The sequence below is a fragment of the Balaenoptera physalus genome (assembly GCF_965194825.1).
Source record: "Balaenoptera physalus genome assembly, chromosome: X".
NCBI classification, from domain to species: Eukaryota; Metazoa; Chordata; class Mammalia; order Artiodactyla; family Balaenopteridae; genus Balaenoptera; species Balaenoptera physalus.
Window position 1 is genome coordinate 40,495,405 of NC_138903.1, and position 24,516 is coordinate 40,519,920.

The following is a 24,516-nucleotide window of genomic DNA, read 5'->3' on the forward strand; positions in this document are numbered from 1 at the left end:
TGTATATATTCATTTATGATTGTGTACTTTTAAATAAAACTGACTTTTTTCTTCTTTTTTCCCCACTTGTATTTAAGAAAAGAAAGAAAAGGTTTGAGTTATGGTAGTATGCTTGTCTAAAAGAACCATTGATTAAATGTTGTGGAAAGATGGAGAGCAACCTTTTTCAGTATAAAATATAATTTGCCTATTAATTGTGCATTATGTGTAATTTTGGGGGGTATATTGATTCATTAAAATATTTGTGGGTATAGTTATTCTGATTAACAAAACCCCTTTAAATTAGTTCATTAACTTAAAAAAATCCTGCTTTTACAATGGCTTTGAGAGAATTGGGTTAAAATTTAATTTGGGACACAAAAAATATTGAAGAGTAAATTTACATATATCTTTGTATGTGTATATAAAATATCATGGGGCTTTATCATATTACTGCTGAAAAAGATCGAGTGTTTTAAGAACTCAAAGCTTGTAGAGATTACTTTGCATGTGTTTTTGATATGCTAATTATAAACAATTCTTGTCCTTAAAGTACATTCACCAAAAAGGTCTATTTTAGTCCTTGATTCAATACATGTTAGAAAATTGTAATGCTGCATTTCTTACCAGCTCTGAAAATTGTGCTGGCCTTCTTTCCTAATTGGGGCTGAGTAGTAAGGTTTTCTTTTTTCCATTTAGCTACCATACGGTTTTATTTTTTTGTTAATGTAGTACTGATGTGGGATTAGGGATTAATGTTGGGTAGGGGAGAGATTTTGGGGAGAGAATTGTTATAATGGAAAAACTCACGGTTTTCCCAGTTCAGATTCGTGTTTTGAGTTTAAAAATACATTGAGTATTTAAATATATCAATATTGAAGTGCTTTATAACGTGAAAATATTTAGAACTTTAAGGAAGGCAGAACTGTAATTAATATTTCAACAAGTTTAAAGCTTAAATTAACCTGGAAAAAGACCAAAACCAAAACAAAACTTTTTTGCCCAGAAAGGCAGAGACCAAGAGAGCGAGATCTTTTAAAGAATATATAGGAAAAGTTAAAAAGCAGTATATTTGAGAATAAGGATGTCAACTGAAAAAACAAAAACAAAAAGACACAATCTGAAAGTTGAGAATTATGTTTAATTCAGGGACCTTACTGAGGACTATAATCCAGGAAACAGCCTCTCATATAGCTCAGAGGAACTGTTCCAAAGAGGTAAGAGAAGAGCCAGGATATATAAGAGTTTTTGCTGGAGGGAAAAAAAAATGTAGTCAAACATAATGATTTTAGTGCTTTTCTGTGTATGGGAAGATGCAAGAGTCTGGGCTCATCGAAATTATTTCTTTGATATGCATCTTGACTATCAAGGGCCAGTATCCTGTTTTTTCTCCATCCTGAATTCACTTGAAGGTGCACCTTGGTGAGTGTGTGTGGGGGGGCAGCAGCTGATGGCTTGATGGTTGGCAACATTCCTTGTTTACTGGAATGACAGGTAACATCTTTTTGTCCACAAGGGTTAGATTCTTTAGAAGTTTTACGATTTTATAAGCAGACCACATCCTAGAAATCATTATTTAATTTCTTTTACTTTATGGACTAGACTGTATTCAGGTCTGCACAAATTGGTGGATTAACTAGTGGAACCTGCACTCGTCTTCTGACCTATCCATGACTTCTGTTACACTATTTATGTCAGTCACTAACTGGCTTTTACTATCATTGACAAGGGCTTTGTTGGCAATACAGGGATAAGTAAGATAGTTCTGCTCTCAAGTTGCCCATGTTCTTGGTGAGGGAGGCACAAACAAGCATAAGTTTTTGGAAGTGATATATTGGAGGTGTTCAGGAGTGAGGCAGAAGTACGTCTCTTTGTGTAAGGGGTATGGGAAAGTCTGAGTGGGAATTAGAGAAACTCCACAGAACAGTTGAGACTGGAGGGAAGGATTAATGGGAGTTTTCCAGGTAGGAGAGGTGGAAAGGCTTTTAAAGAAGAGAACTGAGTCAGCCAGCACATGAAAGAAAGTACAGTAGGTGTTTAGGGAACTCTCCCAAGTTCTTGGTCTAGAGCAGAGGTCCAAATACTTTTTCGAAAGGGTGAAAAAGTAAATATTTTAGGCCTTGTGGGCCAAGAGGCAAAATTATCTATTATGTAGGTACTTAGCTAATCATTTACAGTGTAACCATCATAAAATATAAGAATAATTTTTTAGCTCCTGGGCCTTGAAGAAAAAATTTTGACTGGCCATAGTTTGTGGACCCCTGTTTTAGACCCTGGGGTAAATTGTTGGAGGCCTCAAAGTGGGGAAAAGGAAGGCAAGGGCCAGATAGATGGTGAAGTGGGTTTGCAACAGTTAGCACAGATCTGGAGTCTTAGATTTGTCTTAATATTTGTTCAATATCTAGTCAAATTCTGTAGTGCTGGAAATCAGAGCCATAAAATTAAATAAATAAAACACAATGGCTTCCAGGGATTGATTGGAATTGTATTAACTTTGTACAGTTTAAAAAAGAAAAACTGTCATTGTCTTTCATTACCGTCTCTCTCAATAAAGTTTTATGGTATTTCCATATAAAGTTCTTGTGCATATTATAAAATAATGTATTTTATTTTATTTTATTTATTTCATTTTTTAAAATTAATTAATTAATTAGTTTATTTATGGCTGTGTTGCGTCTTTGTTTCTGTGCGAGAGCTTTCTCCAGTTGCGGCAAGCGGGGGCCACTCTTCATCGCGGTGCGTGGACCTCTCACTGTCGCGGCCTCTCTTGTTGCGGAGCACAAGCTCCAAACGTGCAGGCTCAGTAATTGTGGCTCACGGGCCCAGTTGCTCCGCGGCATGTGGGATCTTCCCAGACCAGGGCTCGAACCCGTGTCCCCTGCATTGGCAGGCAGATTCTCAACCACTGCACCACCATGGAAGCCCCAAAATAATGTATTTTAGATCTTCTAGTTTTATTGCTGTTATAAATGTCATTTTAATTTCATTTTTATCTCTTTGGTGGTATATAGAACTACAGTTGGTTTTTATATGCGAAGTTAAATTTACTGAGAACTTCACTAACTTTTACTAACTTGGCTAATTTGACTATGTTACTTTGGATTTTCTATGTAGACTATCCTAGCTTTGTAATTAATGGTAACTTTGTTTCTTCATTTTTAATTTTTGTGATCTTTGCTCCTGCTACTGCAATAACTAGGATGACAGCACAGTATAGATTGAAAGAGGTGGTATAGTACATTTGTCTTATTTCCCTTCTTAAAGGGAACGTTTTAAATGTTTTACCATTAAACATGATTACTTTAAGTTCTTTTTTTGTAAATAGCAAACTAAGAACAGAAAGGAACTTCCTTACTCTAATGACAACCAACTTTTAAAATTTTCAATTTAAAAGTCAGCATTTTTCTTTTGTATGCAAATACTTTTCCTGCATCCATTGAGGTAGTTTTATATTTTTTTCTCCTTAAATCAATATTGTATTTCTGAAGTAAGTTCAAATTGACAATAACTTTTTATCGTTGTTAGTTATTTCTGGATTGGGGTTGCTAATATGTAGCATCTTTGCATCCTTGTTCATAATTGAAATTGGTCTATATTTTTTCTTTCTTGAGTTTTCTTTATCTGATGCCTTGGAGTTGGTTCTACATTCCAAGGAGCTGGTCAGAGGAAGAGGAAGCAGAGGGCAACAACCCTTTTCTTTAAGGCAGGAGTCCCCAACACCCGGGCCACGTGGTCCCAGTCTGGTCCTAGCCTGTTAGGAACTGGGCCGCACAGCAGGAGGTGAGCGGTAGGCAAGCGAGCAAAGCTTCATCTATATTTACGGCCACTCCCCATCACTCACATTACTGCCTGAGCTCCGCCTCCTGTCAGATCAGCGGCAGCATTAGATTCTCACAGGAGCCCGAACTCTACAGTTAACTGCGCACGTGAGGGATCTAGATTGTGCGCTCCTTATGAGAATCTAATGCCTGATGATCTGAGGTGGAGCTGAGGCAGCGATGCTAGCGATGCTAGCGCTGGGGAGCGGCTGCAGATACAGATTATCATTAGCAGAGAGGTCTGACTGCACAGAGGCCATAATAAATCAATTGCTTGCAGACTCATATCAAAACCCTATCAGCGAGTGGCAAGTGAAAACAAGCTCAGGGCTCCCACTGATTCTGTATTATGGTGAGTTGCATAATTATTTCATTATATATTACAGTGTAATAATAATAGAAATGAAGTGCACAATAAATGTAATGCACTTGAATCATCCCCAAACCATCTCCCCCCCGGCCCCCAGTCTGTGGAAAAATTGTCTTCCACGAAACCGGTCCCTGGTGCCAAAATGGTTGGGGACTGTGGCTTTAAGGGAATCATGAGATTATACACATCTCACTGGCAAGAACTTAGTTAATTTGAGAACTCTTAGCTGCAACAGAGGCTGAGAAATGTCTTTATTTTGTCTTATCATGTTAATAGTTAGGATAGAAAACAGAGAAGATACATGTTGTTGCAAAATAGACTGTACTACTAATAGAAATTAATTCATGTTATTGGTAAATAAGGGAATTACGTTGTATGATGTGAAAGTCTTACTGTTTCACTTAAATTTTTTTCTGGATAATGGGGAGTATAATTATAAACTTAAGTAGGAAAGGGAAAAGTTCTCTCAGCTTGACTGCAGCACGGGTAGCAGGAGTTCTGTAGTCTAGATTTTAAGAAAATTAAACACAAGTACCTTCATCCAGGGCTCTTCCTCAGAAAGGCACGCTCCCAGTTTTGTACAGCTCTCAGCTATTTTCATTGTCTCAGCACCTTCCACCTCTGCTCTAATTAAAGGATTGCCAGAATTGCAACTTCATTGTTTTGTTCATTTTTGATATCGACCATGGCAGCCTATCATCATGCTGAGCTTGCTTGAGTGGTCCAGGCTGTCTCCAGGTACTAGTTACTACTTTTGAAATCCTCTGGTTATAATGTTGCATAGGTCTTGAGCAGTCTTGTCTACAACTCTCTTTTATTTCTAAATCCTCTTGTTTTTAATGTGTAATTTTTTTTTACAGCATGTGAGACTTCCCAAGAATTTTATCTGTCATACTGTATCCATTGAGCAATTACCATGTGCTAGATAGTTTTCTTGTTGGTGGTAGATACATTACCTCCTTTACTTCTCACAAAAATCCCAAGTGCCAGGTTATTATTTTAAGTATTTTACATGTATGATCTTAATTCCTCAAAGCAACCCTATGAAATTGAGACTCAGTTAACTTGTTTTGTGAGTCGATAGTAAGTGACAAGCCAAGTCTGATGGCCTCTGTAGCCTGATTTCGTGATCGCTATGCAATACTATGCATAGATTTTGGAAGCAGAACTACTTCTTCTTATTCTTTTTTTAAAAAATTTTCATTGGAGTATAGTTGATTTACAATGTTGTATTAGTTTCATGGAAGCAGAACTTCTGCTCTAATGCTATAACTTTGGATCTGATCGATGTCATGAGCTTTGGCAACCTCTTTTGCTATATTATTGTAACTAGGAGAAACTCTTATAAGTGTCCAAAAGGTAGTTTGGATTGTATTAAGGGAGTGATTCTGTATAAATTGAATCAGCACAGTGTTAAATTCTTTGATAAAAATGTGTAATAGGTCATTTAAGGCTGTAAGAGATTGATTTATTAGCAGTAAACCTTTCCTCAATAACATATATGCTAGTTACTTTGCCATAGGGATCAAAAGATGACTTGAGCTCTATCTCTACCTTTTTACAAGCTCGTATTCTAGTAGAGGAGATGAAGGGCATATCTGTAATAGACATGAATATTCATTTGGAAACTTGCTTCAGAAAAACCTAACTCTGCACTTAGGAATGTGTCAGGTAATACTTGTGGAAAGAAGAGATGAGTGATGTGTTAAAGGATAGATAGGAATTTTATTTATTTATTTATTTGGTTGGTTGGTTGCGCCGGGTCTTAGTTGCGGCAGGTGGGTTCCTCAGTTGCGGCTTGCATGTAGGATCTAGTTCCCTGACCAGGGATCGAACCTGGGCCCTCTGCATTGGGAGCACGGAGTCTTAACCACTGCACCACAAGGGAAGTCCCAAGGATGGATAGGGATTTGCTAGATTGAGAAATGAGTTGAAGGAAAGATGGCATTGGCTTTTTCAGCAGAGGAAGCAAACATGTTTAAAATCACGGAAATGTGTAAGAGCATATTTTATTCATAGGCCTGCATGTCATTTGTCCTGACTGGAGTGGTGGCTGTGAGATTGGGAAAGTTGAGCAAGAGTCATATAACCAAGACCCTTATAGTCAGGCTAGGTCGTAGGTAATCTTCAGAGGAGTTTAAAATAGAGAAAGTGTCATGGTTGAGTTTTTCACAAGTTCACTGGCAATGGTGTGGAAGGTATATATTGACAGAGGGGACATGGAAGGGGAGGCGAAGGTTTGGGAGCTGAGTTAGGAAGCTATTGAAACAGGCCAGGTAGACAAAGGCAAGGTCCTAAATTACCTAGAGAAAGGCAGTAGGAATGGAGAAGGGGATAGATTCAAAGGCTTTTTGATTGTAAAATGAGCTTTGTGAATAGAATGAATTTGGCTTATTGGTGGGGAAGAGTTGAGACAAGAAAAGTAGGATTACTTTTTGGATTGGTCAACTGGTGAGATTGCTACCACTATCTAAAATCTTCAGTACCATTAGAGCATCAGACTCTTCTCTGCAGTGTAAGATACATGGGATTTCAGGTATTTGTAGTATATTCAACAGGTGGAGAGTACCCAGAAGGCATTTGGAAATTTATTCCTGGAGTTCTGGAATGCCTTCATACTATTATATTTTTCTAATAGTCTGGCTTGATTTTATTTCTTAATGATATCTCTGCATAAAAAATTGTCTTCAAAGGTGATTACTGGAGTATGGGATGTTTGGAGGTGCTACAATCAGGTTGCTGTTCTACCCAAGTATTGGCAATAGCATAACAATATCTTGATAATCTCATCATTTAGTCAATTTTGTCTAATAAAATTTTTTTAAAAGCTTGAATATTTTACTGATATTCTCTTTTGTTAAAGCTGACCCTTTCTTTGGGAAACAGCTACCCTCTTACTGTTGCATGCTTGTAGGATACTGGGTCTAAACTTTCCTTTAAAAACCCAAACCATGCTAGATAGGAAATTGCCGTGTCCTCAGGGGGGTGGGGTGGGGCGGGGCGGGGCGGGGCAGTTTTCTGATCTTAAACTTACTGGCACTCTACTGCTGTCTTTAAAGCTTGTTTTCTTTCAAAATCATGATATGTCCATGATGGCCATTCGAGTCCCTGCCCAGTCTGATTTTCATACAGGATTGTTGCTTGTCACTGTTGGGAGGAAATGCTTTTTCCTCTTGTAGTTTGGGTGCAGTGGTTGGGAGCCTGCAAATTAACTGACAATAGACAGATTAACAGGAGAAAAGTCAAAGTTTGTTTACACATGCATACTGGAGTTGCCCTGTAATGAGTAAGTCCCTCAATAGCCAGAGATAAAGGTTTATATATAAACCTAACAAAACAGTCTCAGGGTTTTGGGCTTCACTGAGAAAGTAGGGAAGGTTCTATTGGAGTTTTTGATGCTGATGGGCAGCTGAATTCACACTTCTCAATGCTAAGGGTCAGTATTTTCCCAGTTAGTAAACTCCCTTGGAAGGGGGGTGGCGGGGGAGGGGTCACTGGCAGCTGTATTTTCAGGGTGCTCTGCCTAAGTTTAGATAATGATTGTTTCTGTGGCTTCTGATTGTTCAGATGTTTTCAGTTTAAAGTAATTTTCATACCATTTTGGTTGGCTATTAATACCTTCATCACTCTGGTGACCATGACATACTAACAGGAAGTGGAAGAAGAAAAAAGGAAACCTTTATGCAAAGAAAGCAAAAGCTTTCCCAGAAACCCCATGGTAGAAATCTCACTGGCTAGAACTGTTACGTCACCAGCGTTTTCTCACTAGAAGTAGCTGGGAAAAAGGGGGGTTGATAACAGTGCCTTCTATGGGATTTCATAGACAGATTTAAGAAAATTTGGCAGTAAGAGGGTCTAATATGAGGTTGCCAGCCTTTTATTTCATCTGTGTTGTTCTAAGGCTCACACTGTTTTTGTATAATTTAATTTATCATTCTTGTTTTCCAGTCCACTTTTACATAGATATGTTCATGAAAATAGAAGCAGAACCCTCAGTGCCCTTTCCTTCAAATTGGAAATAGTCTGAGAAACCAGGAACAGCTGGAAAGAACAAAGCTTATAGTGTCCTCCAGAGGACTGTACAGTGCTCCCCTCTCACATCTGGGGTTGTACAGCCTGGAGCTCTGATTATAGAACGTAGGGCATCCAGGAGTTTCTTTAAGAACTATGTTGGGGATCAGTGAAAGCAACTTCATGGGACTCTCTGGCATTAGTGAACTGCTAATAACTTAATGAACCACACCCTGCCTTCAATATAAATTGATTGTAATCTTATTAAGTTATAATTTCTTAATTTGGGATTATGATGGGTACTGTGATACAGTCTAGGTCAGAGGTTGGCAAATTTCTTTTGTAAAGGGCCACATAGTAACTGTTTTAGATTTTGTAAGCTGGATAATCTCTGTGTTGCAACTGTTCAGCTCTTCTGTTGGAACTGGAAGCAGCTATATAGACAATAAGTAAATGAGTGGGGGTAGCTATGTTTCAGTACAACTTTATAAAAACAGGTGGCTGGCTGGATTTGGCCCATGTGCCGTAGTTTGCTGACCCCTAATATAGATACTCTAACCTCTAAGGATTTGGACTGAAGCAGGAGTATGTTTTATAAATAATACATTTCCCAGAAAGTTACTCCCCTAACTTCTCACAGTGGATTGAAGAATGACTACATCACATTTAAACTCATTTCCATATCAGTGCCTTTGCTTGGGTCATCCTTCTGCATAAACCCGTGTTTGTCAATGGGGATGCTGTTGGCATTTTTGGTGAGATTGTACATTGGGAGGGAACACCTCTTTATCAGGGCACATAGCCGTTCACACCCCCAGGTCATTATTTCCAAAAATGTGTGGATTAGAACCCCTGGCTGAGATGGCTTATTTTTCCTTCTCCTTTCCCAGCGATACCCAAGTTCCACCTCTTTTCCTAGTCCTTATTATACTTCATTAACTCTTAAATGGTTGCAACTAGGAATATATTATTATGCACTTAATTTCATAATCATTTGTCCTTAGATTGTAAATTCATTGAGGATAGGAATTTTTGTCTTTTTTGCTTACTACTTTCTTTCCAGTGCTGATAAGTCTGTTATGACTCATAGTAGGTGCTCAATAAATGTTTAAATTACATTGTTTACTGTTATGGAAAAATGAGACTTACCTCCTTGGTGAGATTTATAAGCTCCTGATTAATAGGGACCATCTCTCATACTAATTCTGTGTCACCCAGGAAACTGAACTTAATACTGAGCTTAAATACTGGGTGGTTCAATTTACTAAACCTGTGGGCATCTGCTATGTGGAAGGCACTGTGTATGCTAGGTAATATACACAGATGATTAGCACTCCTGCTTTCGTTGCATTTTTGTCTGATGGGATGGAATTTAGTCAATACACAAATAGCAAAAATATATTATCAATAGTTAAGAGTGAGCTCTGGAGGCAGACCTAGATTCAGTTCCTATGTCTGCAACTGTCTCTTTGAGCAAGTTGCTTAATATCTCTTCATTCTTTAAATTTCTGCCACCTCAAAGGGTTGTTAGTACCTTTTAAAAGAAATGTTAGCTTTTTGCATAAAATTAAGTTCTTACTATTATACCATTATGTCACATGCTAGAGACATTATGCTAAGGCCAGATTTAGAGGTTGGAAAGATTACCTCTGGTTTGAGGTGGGAGAAGTGGCAAAGCTTCATAGGGAAGATGGCATTTAAATGGATCTAGATGGATTGATAAAATTTATACAGTGGCAGGGATGGGGGTAAGATTTCCTAGAGGGGGAAGGATGAGCTATGAAGAAAGGAAGTTGAGAGAATGCAGGATGTGTACTGAAAAGCAGAAATGTCCCTCAGTAAACTCATATTTCCACCACACCTTACACCGCCTTCTCTGGGCAATTACCTAATTTGGTGAAAGATGCTGTCTGTTGTTATTCAACCATGCTCTCTTCCCCTCCATCTCCCCCACCTAGGGAGACAGTTGTGTTTCAAACCTAAACTTTCTTGGGTAGAACATTTCATAACTCTGAATTTAACTACTCTTGTGTTCTGAACATCATCCATCCCCCCCCTCCCCGCAACACACACACACACACACACACACACACACACACACGGTAGAGTGCGGGGAAGTACATTTTAATCAGTTTGGCTTGTTCAACCCTTGAGTATTGTCCTCAATACCTAGTGAAAGTTCAGTTTATTTCAGGGATAGGGTGGGGTGGTAAATGAATGATCCTAATTGAAGCCAGTTTCAACTAAATTTTAAAAATTTGAATATGAACATTTGAAATGGATGTTGTCTGAGATCTTTGTGAATCCCTGTATTTGTGAATACCCTTGTAGCATGTAATTTTCTCATTCAGAAAATTGAGGGTATTGAGGATTTAATGAAATTAAATTTCCATATTTATTACATTTTAAGATCTACTTAAGAAACCTTTTTCAGTGTTTCCAGAAGTGTGGTTAGAATTCAAAGGAAATGCACAATATAACCCTAAAACAAGTTTTAGTATTAAAAATAATAATTGCATACCAAAAAGTCACCCAGCTATTTATTACACTTTGGTCTTTAAACATCACTGATTCTTTTTCTCCAATCATTGAATGATAGCAGTTGTGGGATAAGTACTGTAGTTCCCTCACACGTAGCGCAGAATGACTCTGAGGAATGTTCTTCACTGTCTCCTAGAAATCCCCAGCAGTATTAAGTCCCAGTTGCCCACAGCTGCATAGTCAGCCATACTGCACCCTTTATTCGCTTCCTTCCCTTCCCTGCCTCACTTCTCTACTCCCTTACTGGTGTCTCCTAGGGTAACTTCCCAAATAAACCACGTATACTAAAACCTTTTGTCTCAGGGTGTACTTCTGGGGAAATACAACCTAAAATAATACAGTAAGAAACATTTTAGTAAGAGTTTGAAATTTTTTAAGTTTTAGAACATAAGTTTGGAGAACACATAGTAGGTACTCAACTGTTTGCCCTTTTTGAAAAAAGGGAGTAGCTAGCTAGTTTCCCATATGGGGGCTGGAGGTCAGATTGAGTCTGGATAGGCATCTCTGTTTTGTACTGCAAAAGGAATCACTGATGTTTATAGCCCAAAATGTAAATGGCTAGGTGTCATTTTAGCATGTGGGGTTTTTTTTAATACTAAAATTTGTTCTACGTTTATATTGTGCATTTACTTTGAATTCTAACTACCTTCCTGGCAACACTGAACATAAAATTAAATCCAGTTCAAGAAACAGAAAGAACTAGAGGAAGAATACAGAGATAAAAGCAAGAGAGAATAGGATAGCATAGTCTAGGCATTTTCTTATTCCTGAAAAATAGGTTTTTCTCTTAGATTACCCATAGAATTCTGCTGACAGATTTTTTTAAATTGAAGTATAGTTTATTCATTCATTCATGGCTGAGCTGGATGTTTGTTGCTGTGTGTGGGCTTCCTCTAGTTGCAGCGAGCCGGGGCTACTCTTTGTTGCAGTGTGCGAGCTTCTCATTGCGGTGGCTTCTCTTGTTGCGGAGCACGGGCTCTAGGCGCATGGGCTTCAGTAGTTGTGGCTCGTGGGCTCTAGAGCACAGGCTGAGTAATTGTGGTGCACGGGCTTAGTTGCTCCACGGCATGTGGGATCTTCCCAGACCAGGGCTCGAACCCGTGTCCCCTGCATTGGCAGGCAGATTCTCAACCACTGCACCACCAGGGAAGCCCTGTGTCATATTTTAGATTCCACATATAAGTGATGTTATATGGTATTCGTCTTTCTCTTTCTGACTGACTTCACTTAGTATGATGATCTCTAGTTGCATCCATGTTGCTGCAAATGACATTATTTTTATGGCTGAGTAGTATTCCATTGTATATATGTACCACATCTTCTTTATCCATTCATCTGTCGATGGACATTTAGGTTGTTTCCATGTCTTGACTATTGTGAATAGTGGTGCTATGAACATAGGGGTGCCTGTATTTTTTTGAATTATAGTTTTGTCTGGGTAAATGCTCAGGAGTGGCATTGCTGGATCATATGGCAATTCTAATTTTAGTTTTCTGAGGAGCCTCCATACTGTTTTTCATAGTGACTGCACCAAGTTAACATTCCCACCAACAGTGTAGGAGGGTTCCCTTCTCTCCACACCCTCTCCAGCATGTGTTATTTGTAGACTTTTTAATGATGGCCATTCTGACTGGCGTGAGGTGATACCTAATTGTAGTTTTGATTTGCATTTCTCTAATAATTAGCAGTGTTGAGCATCTTTTCATACGCCTATTGGCCATCTGTATGTGCTGACAGATTTTTTATTTCAGGGCAGGTTTGATTAAAAAGAAACCACAGAATCTGTCCAAGTTGATTGGATTCTGTGCCATCTGTTGACTCATCAGTTATTTTGGTGTTTTAAAAATACATTGTAACTATATTGTAATACAGGATAGATTTTTAATAACATAAAACATCCTGGATACCATATTTTATAGTATTAGTAACATATGTATTAGACATAAATGCTTTTCCTAAAAGTCTCTTTTTCCCTTTCTTTCCAGAATGCTGCCTTTTTATATGGTCTTGGTTTGGTCTACTTCCATTACAATGCATTTCAGTGGTAAGTTGACATAAAACTAATAACTCCAGTTGTTTCCAGTAAATGGCTTATTTTGTTTGTATTTTTCTGTGTGTGTGTGTGTGTGTGTGTGTGTAATAAATACAAAATATTTTAATATCACTAAGCCTACATTTTCCAATAATCTCCTGAAATTATTAGTTTGTTCCTTCAGGGATATTGACCCACCTTAGATTATTAGAAATATATGTGTTCCTAAAAGAATCTGGTATAAGATTCTGATTAAAGAAGACTTAGATTAGAAAGCTTTTGGAATTTCTCAGTCACTTATTATGGACTGGTGGTCCCCAGGTTATTTGAACTGGGGAATGACTCTATATTGTCAAGTTGGTAAATGGTCTGTGATGAGCAGTATTTCCTTTTCAGACTTTTAGACATATTGACTGCTCCTTCCCTTCCTCCTTCACCAAAAGACACACACACACACACACACACACACACACACGAGTGTGTTAGTTATTTTCCAATTTCTAGTAACCAGGCACTAGATTATAAACTCTCAATTCTCTCTTCTATAAAATAGGAGTAATGGTACCACCTTCGGAGTCAGACATTAAATATGATAGAAATATATATAAGATTTTATAAACGGTAAAGTATAGGTCCCTGTTACTGTGGCCTTTGCCCCCTTGTTGTCTTTCTCTTTACCAGACAAGACAGTAACATTCTCTAGTGGAAAGAACGTAGTTGAAAGATTGGTATTCTGGTCTCAGCACTGCCACTTAGTTTGATGTGTTTCCTCGTGTGTGTGTGTGTTGTGTGTGTGTGTGTGTATGTGTGTGTTTGTTTTAGGTACATTACAGTTACTTGCCTTTTCTACTCTACAGAGTTTTGATGATCAAATGAGATAATGTACATTTTGCAAACTGTAAAGCCCTATGTAGACATTTTTTTTGAAATATATTCGACTTTGTCAGAGTGCCTTCTGTTCTTCATAATTTTAAGCTGAGTGAGTGCTGAGAAAGTCCAAAGGAACATTTTGACCAAAGGTTATAACCCTGTCATATACCTGTTGGGCATCCTGGATATTTATTACAGAGCTTTTAAATATGCATTGGCAATGATTTGATTTGGTTTCTCTAAAGATGAAACTTAAGACATGAATGACTTTTCCCAGATGCCTTTTCTTTCCTGTTTGCTTTTGGTCCTGTTGGGTTTTGATCATCTATGGAAGCACTGCATTGTTAGAGAACACCTGTGTGGATAGAGTATTATAATCATTCAAATCACTCATTTTCTTTGTAAAGCTATAATTGATCTTTATAAAGAAGCTTTGTAATATTTTTCTTTTAAATTATCCATTGTTGTAGAGCAAGCCTAAATTTAAGCCTCCTAACTTTATATCCAGTGTATCATATGTAAAATCAAAAGTAGATTAGGACTGTTTTAAAATCTCTTTACTTTCTTGAAGATGCTATTCATAGAATTCACAATTCTAAACTTTTAGAACCAGAATGGTCTTAAGAGATAACTTAGTTTTTTCTCCTTAATTTTATAGACGAAGAAAACAAGGGATGTGTATGCGTGTGTAACTCAGTATTATATAACTGTTTAATTGGTGGCAGAAGCAAACTTATGCTCAGGTTTCCCAGTCTAATTATTTTGTCTGTTGTAGTCTGTCCCCAAGTTTGAAGATTGATTGGTGGTTATTTTTTAATCAGTATTTGTAATTGTTCTCCTGGGCACATTGGTAAAATCTTTATGGCCAGCCAGAAATAATTTAGATGAAACTCGAGGCGAGGAACTCTGCAGTTTAGAAATGAACATGTATACCTCACACCAGTTAATTTTCACCTATCTGTGATAACTTGTGAACTCCCTGTAGATTGAAGATATAAGCATAAAATCAATAGTGAGGTGAAGCCATCATCAGTTGAAAATTGGATTGCATTAAAAAGTATGTGACCATGTCAAGTTAGGGGGCTTGTAGTGTGGAAAATTATATCTTTTGATTCCTTATCTACATATGATTTCTGTGTCCTTCAGTTGCCTTAAGAAATGAAACTGAAATGATATAAGAATGATGCAATGTCTGAATTAGAAGTGCCTTCTGTTCTGTTGATCCTGTCCTGGTTACCACCATTTTCTCATGTCTTGAGTTTCAGCCCTAGCTGCTCCCTAAAGTGACATATCTCACACCCTCTCTTAATCCATCATGGATGTGTGTTTCCCGTCTTGCTGGTCAAATGTTCTTTCACAAACTCTGTGCCCCAATTTTTGCTTTCACTTGTCTTGCTATTTCTTGAACAGCCACAAAATTAGAAAGCATGGAGTAGGTGCTTGGTGAGAGTTTTAGAGTATAGCCTTAACGGATAGGAACTTCCTTAGGTTAAAACTATACTTGTGTTTTATTTGGTTTTATTTATAGGTGGCTATTAATTTCTGGGAACAGACCCACCTCCACCCCCAACACACACTAAGTTCTTTGGGATTTGTTGAAAAAATATTTCCAGAGAAGAGTGTGGTATGCCTTTTTTGTATTGTTAGCTCAGAATGTTCTATCTCTTGTACATTTATAATTTTAGTAGAATTTAATATTTGTAAGTGGTGTCTGTTGTTATTTAATTAGATTAAGTATTCGAGAATAATGTGTGCAACCACCATGTGTGTTGGGGTTGGTGATGGCGACTTAATAAATTATTAAGAGCAATTTTATTAACTGTGGTTTTATCTGTTAACCTGTTTGTCTTGTTTCTTGCCATATTATGCTCCCCCCCCCCCACCTTTTTGGGGGGGTGAGTTGATTTTATTGTTAGCCTCTGGATGAGTTCAGTTATTTGGTCAGTTTTTCCAGTTTCAATTTCAGCCTCTTGGAGGAGCCCATGTCAGACAGTAGTAGAGCAACTGTTACATCCTCACTGGATTTATCATAATTATTTAATTTTACTATTATCGTACACAGTAATCTGTGACCAAACTTAAAATAAATATAAGGAGAAAGGAAGACATAGAAGCACATAGTAAAATGCATGCAGCAGAGAGCTAGAACCAGTATCTATAAAGCTGTTCCTTTCCATGTGCATGAGTGCATGCCCATGCCTTCACTTGTTCTTCTTCATGAGGGTGGCATATTGCTAAGGGTACCTTGAACTGAGCTTTTCCTTGCCTTTGTAGTAAGAAACCTATATCCTTGGGTGAAAGGAATTGAAATATATACAGTAATAAAGTATTATAACTTGTAGCCATATTTCTAAATATACCTCCCTGAAAATCCTTATCATTCCTCTCTCTCTAGCCTGTAACCTTTTGTATTCCCATTGATCAGTATCAGAATGGTCTTATAGTGGCAAACCTAAGAGCTACATAATTCTGTGCCAGAGGCATAGGATTTTGGAAATTAGCTTCCCAAATCTAATTGAAAAGCCCTGGTAAGGAAATGTAGTGATTATTATTATGTTGACATCAGCAAGGAGTAGGGTAATGAGATGGAGGTGAGTTTAAAAAGACAGAAATGTTAACACATTACAAATGAACTTTCTCCAGGACTCATTTCCCTAGCGTGTACCAATTACAAGTGTTCTTAGGGGTGTAGGAATCTCTGCTCTCCTTGTAAAATCACTGCTTTGGGTGTAAACATAAACTTAATGTAGTTTGAGATAACCGCCATTGATCCTGAGCCTTGTTTAGCATGGAGCCTCGCAAAAACTTAATATTTAATATATGTTTTTGAGCTATCATTTTGCAAACTAATGCTCTTAGATCAAAAGTTTATTTCTATTAAAATAAAACAGTTCATGTTAACATATGTTGAGTTTATTCCGTTCGCTGCTGTTTTGAAGAAAATAGCAGATAACTAAGGCGGTTTTGGTAAAGTTATGCTTACCAGTGACACAAAGATTGCCAGAGAGAATTTGGAAGGGTTTGGATTGATTAAGCTTCAGGGAAATTATGAATAAAAACATAAATTTTACAATAGGGGAGGGAAGAAAACATCCCACTGTCTGCAGTGATGAAATGAAGATGGCTGGAGAGGGCAAAAGAACCAGGAGGTAATATATTAGCAAACGTCAATGTGAATAGCCTAGCGTATGATACTTCGAACTTAGCCTCACATTTAAGGTCCTCTCTGTTTCAACCTCAGATGATCTTTCTAGACTTATTGTTCCCCTAGATATATTCTTTGTGTCAGTCACTACTGTATTAACATTTCCCTGAAAGTGTCTTGAGCATTTTTTTACCTATGCAAGTTGGTTTGTGCCATTTACTCTCTTTGGTCTGCCTTCTCCTTCCATCTCCACTTTAAAACTCTTACCTTACCTGTCTCTTCGAGTCCTTAATCAAATCTTTTTGTCTCATTTAGAAGGAACCTCTAGATTTCCAAATATATATATATGTGTGTGTATAGAAGTGTGTATATCTGTTGTGTATATATGTTATTGCTGATTTAGAGCTAGAATATGCTCCCTTTTATTAGTATGAAAATTTGTGGAATTAGTTCCTTTATCCCTTCAGATATCCCTGAGGGAAATCTCTGGACTCGGCTTTATTAGCTTCAGAGAACTTAAAGTTTTATTATGTCTCTTTTCAAATGTACTAAAACTGTGCTAGGATGTTTCATTAATATCATTATTTTTCTATAGTTTGGTAAGGTGGTAAGGTTCTAAAGGAGGCTTTCTAAAAAATGGCTCTAGAGATCTTACTTAAAATGACCATTGTTTTAAAATATATTCAGTATGTGTGTGTTTTTTGCAGGGAGTGCTATTGAAGTTATCATTTCCTTTTAAAAATTGTTAACAATGGAAAACATTAATTGCAAAAAAATTTAAACTGAAAATCTATAGAAATAATTTTGGTGATATAAAAACATTCTTTAGATTTTAAGAAAATGCATGGACACTCAAGCATAGCAATATGCACTTGTTTAAAATTTCAGTAGAGACTGTGCTTTAATATTTGAAAACTATAAACCTTTCCAAGCATTGTATCATTAAAAGTATTTTATCGTTTTAGGTAGCCATTTTTCATGTTCTAAAATTGTCTGTCAGAATACTGACGTCAGCAGAATTTGTATGTGTTGGTGGTTTAGTCTAACTTCTGCTACACAGATCATGTTCTGGCTACATGTGGTTTGGTGAGATATGAATGCATTAAAATGATGACCAAAATTAGAATGTTGTCTGAATGGTACCTGTCTTCTCCACATACTATCCCCCTCCTAACACATAAACACATTCTTTTTTCCTTTTCTTTTCCCACCCCAAGGGGTGGATGCAACACATAGGAGAAAAAGACGGTAAGAGTTTAGAAAAGCAAGTGAAAATGAACTTGCATCTGTTTTGTTAGCTGAGGAGAACTGATCAGTAAAGAGACTCTGGAGCATCCCTTCCCACCCCCTCAACAAGAAGTCCAGTCAGTTAATTATAAAGAGTGATGACATCAGTAAACAGATATTAAACATTTTCCTATAATGTCTAGAGTATTTAAAAATAAAAGAGGAATGTAGACCTCAAGGAATAGACTACTTGGAAAAACTGGAGACAGCACACTGACAGGTAAAGAGTTAAATGATTTGATTATAGAGTGGACCTAACTGCTGGTTAACATTAAGCAAAAAATAATTGATGTTGAGTTTAGGTGGTGAGTCTTAAAGGTAATAGTGGATTTAGAGTGAAGCAGAAGAATGAAAATATTCCAGGTCAGGAGACTATCCTGAGGAGAAGCCGTGAAGCCAAGAGGACCAGTATTTGCATGAAGGAATTCCTAAGATATGCCAGCTCACAGCTGAGGAGGAACAACGTTAGGGCATGGCTGGCAATGGGTATAACTGCTCATAAACCTTAAATGCTACATGGAGATTTGACTTAAAAGAGTATCATGGTTAGAGTATCATGGTTAGTAGGCAATCACAGGAGCCACATATTTTAGGAAGCATAGGCAAGCCAGAGGAGAGCAAGGGAAGTCTTTAAGGAGTCTGTTTCAGTTATCTGATAATGAGATATTGAAGATTGAGTCTGCAAGTATTGAATTTGAGGGAAACTTTGAAACAACCTGGAGAACTTGATGAATAGATATATATTGTCCTCCCTTGTCATGGGCACTTTTAGTAGTCCTTAAAGAGCAGGCACAGTGTAGCCCAGACTAGTGTATTGTAATATGTGTTTTTGCTGGTAAGTTAATAATTTTGTAAAAGAAATTTCCAGTGTGTTAACATGTGTAGAGAGCTTTGTAAAATAAACTGTGTTTCTTGTACTTGTGTGACATTGTGAACTAAGTGGGTAAGAACTAAAGGCACCTATGGAGTAAAACACATCTATGAACAGTAGGTTGTGAAAAGACTGGAAATAGAAACTAAGACAGAGTAGGAAATATTTCTCCTGTGGGGTTGTTATTGATGATCTGTGTTTTCCTTCTTCCCTTTCGCATACATCCTTCCTTAGACTGTTTTTCTTCCTATCTTCTTTTTCTCCTTTATTCCATCTTTCCTTTGCTATCTTCCACCACTTCCATTCTTTTTCTTTAGTGTATTTGGCTCAGGCCTGCCTGTCCCCCCCCCACCCCACCTTGGTTAGTTTTGTTTTTTTAAATTTTTATTGGAGTATAGTTGATTTACAAGGTTGTGTTAGTTTCAGGTATACAGCAAACTGAATCAGTTATACATATACCTATATCCACTCTTCCTTGCCTGGGTTTTTAATTGACATGTGTGGACATTGCTTAGTTCTGACCCATTCCATAGGAGTTCTCTGACCCATTTTGTACAGTAAGGCTAATTAGGACTTTATGAAACATTATCCTCAATTTTTATTATTATAAAACGTAACATACTTAAAGAAGATTAAACATAAGTATACATCCTTACATGTTATTTATAAAATAAACATTCATAACTATCACTTGGGTCGAGAAATAAAAAATTGCTATCATCCCAGAAGCTTCCAAAAGCCCCTGCATACCGTTTCCCAGTCACATCTTATCTTTTAATTGACATCATTTATTGCTGCAGTTGTTCTCTTCCTAACCTTTTTTATGCCCCTCCCCCAACATGTGTGTGTTGTACTCCCTCCCCCCCCACACACATTCACACGCACCTGTGCACACAATCTGTTCTGTTAGAAGGTGGCACTCTAGACATGACCAAGAGAGTATAGAGGCTGAAGCTGCACCTCCTCTTATTAGAAAGGTTTGAGAAAAGTACAGAGAACTTCTTAGCAGTATGCAGATGAGTATCTTCAAGTCTGATTGAGAGAAATAGGAAGCCACCTTTGAATGAGAAAGGTAATTTACACGAATTCTTTCTTATCAGGCCTTTGACTCCCCTCTGCTGTCTATACACACACTAAATAATAAAACACATACACAGCCCCACCCATTTGAAATGCCATCTTAACACATAGATGCCGAGTTCCTCTTCAGGAAGAAAGTATTTAACCAGATGTAAAGGTATCTGATGCTCCTCACAGTAATTATTACCTTTTAGAACCCTTAATTTTATAATAAATATATAACCACACAGTTTTTTTGGGGGGGAAATAGATAATATACAAGTCAAAATAAAGTTACTTAAAGACATAGGGCATGTTGTTTTGCTCTATTTTGTGGTATATATTTTGAACTTTTATAAAAAAGATTGACTTTTGTTTTGGAATTGTCTAAGATTCTAAGTAACCTCCTTTAAGATTAAATAGAAGTAGAGAATAGTTGATAAAAAGGTTTGTAAAGAATATATTAGCTGTACTTGGGATAAGCCTTAAATCATGTAGAGAGATTTAAAATGATGCCTAAAATACTGTTATATCTGATACTATAGTTTTCAAAATTCAAAGTAGATGTTTTTCTTTGTCATAATTTTAATTCATTTTTGAGTACATAGTTCATTCATGTGATCAGGTTAAGTGACATAAAAATGTATTCAGTTTTTGAAACGTGTTCCTTCCTCATCCTTGTATATGTTCTACTGGTAATTAAGACTTTTTATGAAAGATAAAATGTGAATTTGGGGCAAAGATGGACTGATAGACATAAAGTGACATATAGTAGAATAGAGAGCCCAGGAATAGACCAAGACGTTTGATATGGACATTTGATTTAGGACAGTGTGGCACTGTAGAGCTGTGGTAAGGATGGTCTTTTCTACAGGTGATGTAGGGGGTACTGAATATCTGTATTGAAAAAAATGACAACTGGACCCTACCTCACATCATATAAAAAATAAGGTGCAGATGGATTGTAAACCTAAATATGAAAGATAGAAATATAAAGTTTAAAAAAAAGACTTCATTTTATGGAGTAAACTAGAGACAGGATTAATCTCTCCTCCCTTAAAAACAAAACTATCTGCCCCACCCCTCTCTCCCCTAGGAAATTCCAGAAACAGTGAAATCAGTTATTTACACTGACAATTTTATTAAGCCATAAAATATTATTTGAAGGGACTTCCCTGGCGGCGCAATGGTTAAGAATCCGCCTGCCAATGCAGGGGACATGGGTTCGATCCCTGGTCCAGGAAGATCCCACATGCCGCGGTGCCACTAAGCCCATGCGCCACAACTACTGGGCCTGTGCTCTAGAGCCCGTGAGCCACAACTACTGAGCCCGTGTGCCACAACTACTGAAGCCCGTGCACCTAGAGCCCGTGCTCTGCAACAAGAGAAGCCACTGCAATGAGAAGCCCGCGCACCGCAACGAAGAGTAGCTCCCGCTCGCTGCAACTAGAGAAAGCCCGCGTGCAGCAACAAAGACCCAATGCAACCAGAAAAAAAAAAATTTGAATAATTGAGAGTAAATTCAACTGATCTTCCTTTTCTCCTTTTATATTACACGTATTCAATTACATAAAAGACCCAGGCACCCCTTCCTAGTCCTTTTTTTTTTTTAAAGCTATTCATTCACATCTTTTTTATAAAACTGGCATTTCCTTTAAAACAATTGCATAAAAGAGAAGTTTTACTGTTCTACCAAGCAAAAATTCATGTAAGTGTTAAAAAGTAAAGATATCTTATGTCTGTGTTCTTTCAGGGCAATTAAAGCATTTCAGGAGGTGCTTTATGTTGATCCCAGCTTTTGTCGAGCCAAGGAAATTCATTTACGGCTTGGTCTTATGTTCAAAGTGAACACAGACTATGAGTCTAGTTTAAAGGTAGGTTGTTGGATTTTTTCTGAGATACAATGTTTAATTTTTGTGGGGTCTTTTTGCGGGGGGGTTGTTAAATATTAGAACATTGAGAAATGTTGGAATTTATATGGTACTTCAAAAGAAAATTTGAAAATTTAGATGAAAGAACTTTATCAGCTATGAACTGGAAGATATATAAGTTTGGGTTTCTAATTATATCATTAAACTTTTTTTTTTTTTTGAGTTTTAATTGTGGTCTGTTATCAGGAAAGGGTGAAGGTTTCAGTCTCAATTTGGACATCTGAATCACTCTGCTATTAGTGATTGGCAACCATAGAGGTCAGAAGCAGCTGCTTAATGATTCTGTATCTGTGACCCCATCATTGACCGTTTACTTGTATGGGTCTCACTAGAAATCTCTCCACCTCTACTAGCAAAGCACGTCTCATATCTTAAATTATAAAAAGATGTGTTCTTTGCTAGTCATTTGAACTGCTGGTTTGTGAGTATAAACATTGTTGGGCAAAATAACATTGTTGGTTAAATATTTTACTTTCTATAGAATTTAACATTTCTCAAGTTTTTCATTTAGTTTCTTGTGCTATCTATGCCATCACTTTAGGTCTTACTGGGCTTTTCATGAAGATAGTGCTTCCCTGCTCGACAAAAGTATTGCTTTTTAAAAGGATTAGAAGTTCTAGGAAAAGCTTAAATTTTTGTGAATTTATGACTATTTATAATGGTTGCCATGTTCTAAATATCTCCGTTGCAGATTATCTTCATTCTGAAGGGTCAGGAGGGAGATAAAGAATGACTTTACAATAGGTTGTAGTTTGAATTCACTAGTAAGGAACTACTGAAATTAAAAAAAAAAACAACCAAATAAAACTGTATTTAGGAGTGCCTAATTGTTCTAGAGTTTTAAAGTAGACAGTTTTGCAAATACTGTTTCTATCTTTCATGAGTTTATAAAGAACAATGCTGATGGTACGAAAGAGAGAGGTATACAGTCCAAAACACTAAAATAAGTAGATTGTGAAAGTATTCAGATCACACAGTTCTCAAAGGTAAGTGCAATTTGAGAAGTAGGCCCTAGGGCAAATGTAAGTAACGTGGAGACTAAGGGATGCCTAGAAGTTATCAATTTTCCTCAAGTTTAGAGCAGCATGTCTCAAACTATACTTTCGCATGTGAGTGGACTTGAAATGGAAAATAAGTTCAGATATGCCACCTTGCATATTTTGACCTCCTCTTGGACATTCACAGTGTATACTAGCAAACCAGACTCTTAAAATGCTTATAATACAAAGTCAGCTTATTTGAGCTTTTTATAGAACTGTCACAATATGGTTATTGTGTGTTGCAGAAGTGTAAGTGTTGCTCAGGAAATATATTTGAGTGGAAAAAAGTAATGAGATTTGTCCCAAATTATGGAATGTGGCTATCTCTGAATATCAGTGCAGTGGTACCTTAAACAATTCTATGGATGCAAAACTCTTTCCATGAAGGTGGCAATATTTAAAATCCCCTTTAATCAGGGGAAACAGTGTTGGGCAGTGTTCCATGGCTAATTCAAAGTGTTCTTGCTTACTCCTGTTCAACAGAATCCTTCCTGTATACAACTTTTAATTTGTTCAGGCGTAAAGGCTAACAAACTTTCAAGTCATAGTGATTTTAGCAAGATTGCCTTAAGTAAGTGCAGTCTTCTGGTTTTGGGCCTTTCTTCCATTTATTTAAAATACTTGATACCATTCTGATGTTTGTTTCATTTCCATGAACATAGAAAAGAATTTCAGGAGTCCTTGATATTTCTCTTCCCCATAATGAGAAAGTTTCATTTGATTTTTCTCTCATCTTGACATTGGCTTTTAAGGCTTCTCTCTCCAGTATTCCTTGTCTGTTTTCAGGAGAATTTTAGGCATGAACATTTGTAGTTGAAGAGGAGGTATTTCAGTATATTACTGTAAGTGCTTAGCATTTAGTGTATGTGAAGGTAGGAATCAGAAGGAATGATATGCCCCATTCTCCTTAGGTGGCCTTCAGTTTTCCTACAGTGGACTGACTGGCTAGTACTTTACCTTTATGGATAGATGTGGAGCCTCTGGTGACTTTTCCACTACATGAAGTTGTTTCCTAGCACAGTGTGTTGGTATAGATGCTTTGGGCTGCAACCTCAGAAAACTCCAACTGAAGCTGGTTAAAATGACAAAAAAAAGTAGCTCATATAATGTAAAGTCCAGCCTTCAGGATTGGTTGATTCAGCTGATCCAGTGTTTCACTAAGGGTTCATTTTCTTCTCTGTTCTGTGTTGGCTTATTCTTAAGGCTGGTTGCCAGGTACACAGTGAGATGATTTCTTTTTCAATGTCTCATAAAGAAAAGCACCTATACCACTACTCTACATTATAGAGTTACTCTATAATGTAGAGTAGTGGTGTAGGTGCTTAGTGTAGTGCTGGCATATAGTAAGTGCTCAGTAAATACCTGATTTATCATGTTATAGAGGAGAAAGATCCTGACTTCCTGTTGATCTTTTCAGGAATACTTCACTTTGCATCTCATTGGCCAGAATTAGACCACGTGGCTATTCTCAGTGATTCCTTATCAAAGGTGTGGTTATTCTTAGACCAGTTATGTCCAGTTTTTGAGCAGAGCTTGATTTCCTAAATATGCTGTTCCTGTCT

At 37.2% G+C, this 24,516-nt stretch overlaps 1 protein-coding gene and 1 long non-coding RNA gene across 9 annotated transcripts in view; one reads left to right on the forward strand and one right to left on the reverse strand.

Annotated features, from left to right (window-relative positions):
- KDM6A (lysine demethylase 6A) overlaps positions 1 to 24,516 on the forward strand; it is a 209,058-nt gene that overhangs the window by 99,207 nt on the left and 85,335 nt on the right. For 7 of the 8 annotated variants that reach the window (XM_082446346.1, XM_082446348.1, XM_082446347.1 and 4 more), the window contains exons 5-6: positions 12,705 to 12,763; positions 21,737 to 21,857. In XM_082446346.1, coding sequence (XP_082302472.1) covers positions 12,705 to 12,763; positions 21,737 to 21,857 — 180 coding nt within the window. Of the gene's footprint in view, positions 1 to 12,704; positions 12,764 to 21,736; positions 21,858 to 24,516 lie in introns of those variants that run through there. The other variant, XM_082446345.1, reaches the window with a different exon arrangement.
- Positions 1 to 24,516, reverse strand: part of LOC309652668 — a 371,335-nt gene that overhangs the window by 87,106 nt on the left and 259,713 nt on the right. The gene's annotated exons all lie outside the window — the stretch shown is intronic.